This window comes from Carlito syrichta, unplaced genomic scaffold (genome assembly GCF_000164805.1).
Source record: "Carlito syrichta isolate Samal-C Ts95f unplaced genomic scaffold, Tarsius_syrichta-2.0.1 Scaffold303247, whole genome shotgun sequence".
NCBI lineage: Eukaryota > Metazoa > Chordata > Mammalia > Primates > Tarsiidae > Carlito > Carlito syrichta.
In genome coordinates this window covers 161,406-165,333 of record NW_007247343.1, presented here as the reverse complement: position 1 = coordinate 165,333, position 3,928 = coordinate 161,406, and the positions used below count along the sequence as shown (strand labels likewise).

The window sequence follows — 3,928 nt, the reverse complement described above, 5'->3', positions numbered from 1 at the left end:
CTCAGGCAATCCACTCACCTCAGCCTCCCAAAGGCGCGGGATTACAGGCTGAGCCACCAAGCCCGGCTCAGAATTTATTTATTAAAAAATTGTGTATTTATTCTTACATGTCTAAACTTCAGTTACCTTTAAAGTACTCTTTGCTGGGCACAGTGGCTCAAGCCTGTAATCCCAGCATTTTGGGAGGCCGAGACAAGAGGATTACCTGAGCCCAGAGGTTCGAGACCAGCCTGGGCAACTTGGTGAGACCTCATTTCTACAATAATAAAAAAAAAAAATTAGCTGGGCATGATGGTGCATGCCTGTGGCTCCAGCTACTTGGAAGGCTGAGGCCTGCCCAGCAGGTTGAGCCTATGGTAGCCGTGAGCATGCCACTGCACTCCAGACTGGGTGAGAGTGAGACTTTGACTCAGAAAAGAAAGTTGCTTGGGGCGAGATTGGGTGAATAGGGTGGGGCATGAGGGTCATGCCATCTTTGGTCCAAAACTGCTGAACACTCAGCCCAGTGTGGGCAGGTGTGTTGTCATGCTGAAAGAACCCGTCATTTGTTTGCCAAATCATGACACAACCCTCTCAAAACTTCGGTTGACTATTTGATTAGGAGAAACAAATTCCAAGTGTACTCTAAGGGGCCACCCTCCAAAAGAAAATTCCAGTTTTTTGGTGTCCCCCCTTGTATGTGTTCTTAAAAACTCCCTAGGTGATTCCAGCCAGGGTTGACAATCACCATCCTAACAGGTAATGGCTTAGAGAACTTTTTTCTGACCAAAGCCTCCCTAAGCATCAAGATGTAAGTAAGGCCTATAAAAGTTAGTTGCAGGCCGGGTACATCGGCTCAAGCCTGTAATCCCAGCACTTTGGGAAGCCAGGTGAGAGGACTGCCTGAGCCTATGGGTTCAAAAACAGCCTGGGCAACTTGGTGAGACTTCCTCTCTACAATAAATCAAAAAATTAGCCGGGTGTGTGCCTATAGTTCCGGCTACTTGGAAGACTGAGGTGGAAGGATCGCCGGAGCCCAGTCAAGGCTGCAGTGGCCATGAGTGTGCCACTGCACTCCAGCCTGGACAATAGAGTGAGACTCCAACTTTTAAAAAAAAAGTGCAGAAATTACCAAAGAGAAGGATAGGGTCTTGGTATCAGGTATAGACTCCCATTCTTGAACCAGGCTGCGTGTAATGGGGAGAAACCCATGACCTTAGCCCTGGAGCTCTGATTCCCCACCTGGCTTCATCAGAGGCCCATGGGCTGCCAGGAAAGCCAGGCTCAGCCTCAGTCCCAGCCATGTGGACTGCTGAGCCCCAGCCTCTTACTGTCCCCAGAGCTGCTGTATGAGGATGTGTTTGCTGTGTGGGAGGTGATCTGGGCTGCCAGGCACATCTCATCGGAGCATTTTGTCCTGTTCATCGCCCTTGCCCTGGTGGAGGCCTACCGAGAGATTATCCGTGACAACAACATGGACTTCACTGACATCATCAAGTTTTTCAATGGTATGCCTGGGCAGAGTTGGTGGGTTCTCAGGAATTCTGGGGTCCCTTCCCTTATAGGCAGGATGTCAAGAATCCAGCAGGTAGGCCAGGCTCAGTGGCTTAGCCTGTAATCCCAGCACTTTGGGAGGCCCAGGTAAATGGATTGCCTGAGTCCGTGGGTTTGAGACCAGCCCGGGCAACTTGGTGAGACCTCGTCTCTACAATAAATTTTTTAAAAATTAGCTGGGCGTGGTAGCATACGCCTGTAGTTCCAGCTACTTGGAAGGCTGAGGCAGAAGGACCACCTGAGTCCAGCAGGTCAACGCTGGGGTGGCTGTGAGCGTGCCACTGCACTCCAGCCTGGGCGACAGTGAGACTCCAACTCAAAATTAAAAAAAGAATCCAGTAGGTAGAAGTAGCTCAAGGTGATCAGCCACCAGCTCCTCCCAGCCTACTGTGCTCTCTGGACCTCCCTACAACTATCCCTCTTTCCCATAGAACGGGCTGAGCATCATGACGCCCAGGAGATCCTGCGGATTGCCCGGGACCTCGTCCACAAGGTGCAGATGCTCATAGAGAACAAGTGAGAGTTGGGGCCTAGAGGCACCTGGACTCCAGCAGGGAGAGGTGCAGGGGTATCGCAGCGCAGACTGTCCCAAGCCCCAGCTGACCCTGCCTGCCCAACTGTGTCCTCAACAAAGTGATTGTGAGCCTGAAATCTGACTCTGGGTGGTGCTGACCCTGCAGAGAAAGTCGAGGGCCAGGATGCCCTCAGATCAGGGCTGAGATGGGAGGATCGGCCTCAGGGAGCACCTGCCTTGGGGAATACCTCCTCTGCTCCCCTCTCAAACATCTGGGAATAGCCCCACAGCCTGGACTGTTGCCCATGAGTCAATCGGGGCCCTGTAAAGTTAGCAGGGGCTATAGTGGCCTGGGCCTTACCTAGCAAGGGTTGCATAGAGCAGGGGGCTCTGTGCTGTTCTCATCTGGGAGTCCCTTTGCAGACCCAGTGCATTGTGGATGCAGCCCCAGTGAGAGCACCCAGAACAGCTGCCAGTTCAGGCACGTGTCCTGGGTGCAGGAGACCTGGGCTAACTTCCAGGCCCTCCTCTGAGACTTCTGGGGCCCTGAGATTTCAGAGAATGTGGGTCCTGGGTGGAAGCAGCCCACCTCAGCAGCACTGCCACTGCCTTTGGCCACCTGAGATGATCCCTAGGGCTCCTTACCCTGTACAGTACACCCATATGTATCTGTACAGTCTCACTCTTGCCACCCTGCCCTTGCTTTGTGCACTACTTCCCTGAAAAATGTGGATAAGTGACACTCTTGCCAGTTGGATGATCTGGAATGTGGTGAGCACTTGCCCTCAAGAGGAATCCCAAGGTGATTCTTTAGGGAAGCAATTCTGTCACAGCTGCCTCTCAGGGACAGGCCTTGGAGCTTCAAGGCAGCCCATCACCTGTCCCAGGCATCTGCTGAGTCCCTGGGGCTGAGGGAGATGGGGGGGTTCCTGGGTCTTCCCTGTTTGTCCCTGGTGAGAAGCAATGGTAGCTCTGCCTTCCATATGCTTCTCAGGATGCCAAGAGGCCTAGGAACCCAGAAACCCCCTTGGAGGAACTGCACTCACAAGGCTTTCAGGAGGGGCACAGCTCCTGATCCCAGGCCTAGGCATGCTGCTTGCTCTGTCATCCCCTCTACCCCCTCTACCCAAAAAATGCAGGTTAGGGCTTGCCATGGGACCTAGAGGCCTTGCCCTGGGCTAGGGCCTGTCCAGCAGTCACCAGGCAGACGTCCTGCATTCAAGAAACATGAAAAAGGACCCCCAAATTAAAAATAAATAGTAAAGAGAAAGGGCCCAGCAGCCCTTTTGCATCCAGCACAGCCTTTCTAACCCACCCCTGTCCCTGGGCGCTGCATGGCCTATTTGGGGGCCAGTCTACCCCACTGCCCACCCCTGTTGTCCATGAGTCCTTGGCCTCCACCAAGCACGGGTGGTCGTTGTGTGCCTGCCTTAGTGACTCAGTGGTTTTGTGAGGAGCAGAGTTTGTATGTTTTTTGGCTCAGAAACTATAATCTTCAGTGTAACAGACCAATAAACATAGCATCTGGCAACACTTGAGGCTCTGTGGGCTGCCTGTGGGAGTAGCACTGGATATTGAGAGACTGTAAGCCCCACAAACAGTAAAGAGGACCAATCCTGAAAGGCAAGGATGACAAAAAGAGAACTCAAGTTTCCAAGAGAGAGGTACTCTAGCCACCAGGCTAGAGGGTATGGGCAGTTTGGGGAGTCAGGCGATGACAGCCAAACCTTAAGCATTCAGCATCCTTGGGGGGACCTCACCCCAGAGTCATAGTCCCATCTCAGATTGACCAATGGCCCCCAGCCTATGGATGAGGTTAGGACCCTGACCCAACCCTTCTCCCTGTTTGCCCTCCTAACCTGGCTGTAGTAAGGAGTTGGA

General features: G+C 52.9%; 1 protein-coding gene across 2 annotated transcripts in view; it reads left to right on the top strand.

Moving 5' to 3' along the window:
- Positions 1-2,613, top strand: part of SGSM2 (small G protein signaling modulator 2) — a 47,156-nt gene extending 44,543 nt beyond the window's left edge. Inside the window, exons 23-24 of one of the 2 annotated variants that reach the window (XM_008058202.2) lie at positions 1,320-1,487; positions 1,965-2,613. In XM_008058202.2, the coding sequence (XP_008056393.1) occupies positions 1,320-1,487; positions 1,965-2,053 (257 nt within the window). In that variant the 3' untranslated portion in view covers positions 2,054-2,613. The remainder of the gene's footprint in view (positions 1-1,319; positions 1,488-1,964) is intronic. The other variant, XM_008058204.2, reaches the window with a different exon arrangement.
- The last annotated feature ends 1,315 nt before the right edge of the window (positions 2,614-3,928 follow it).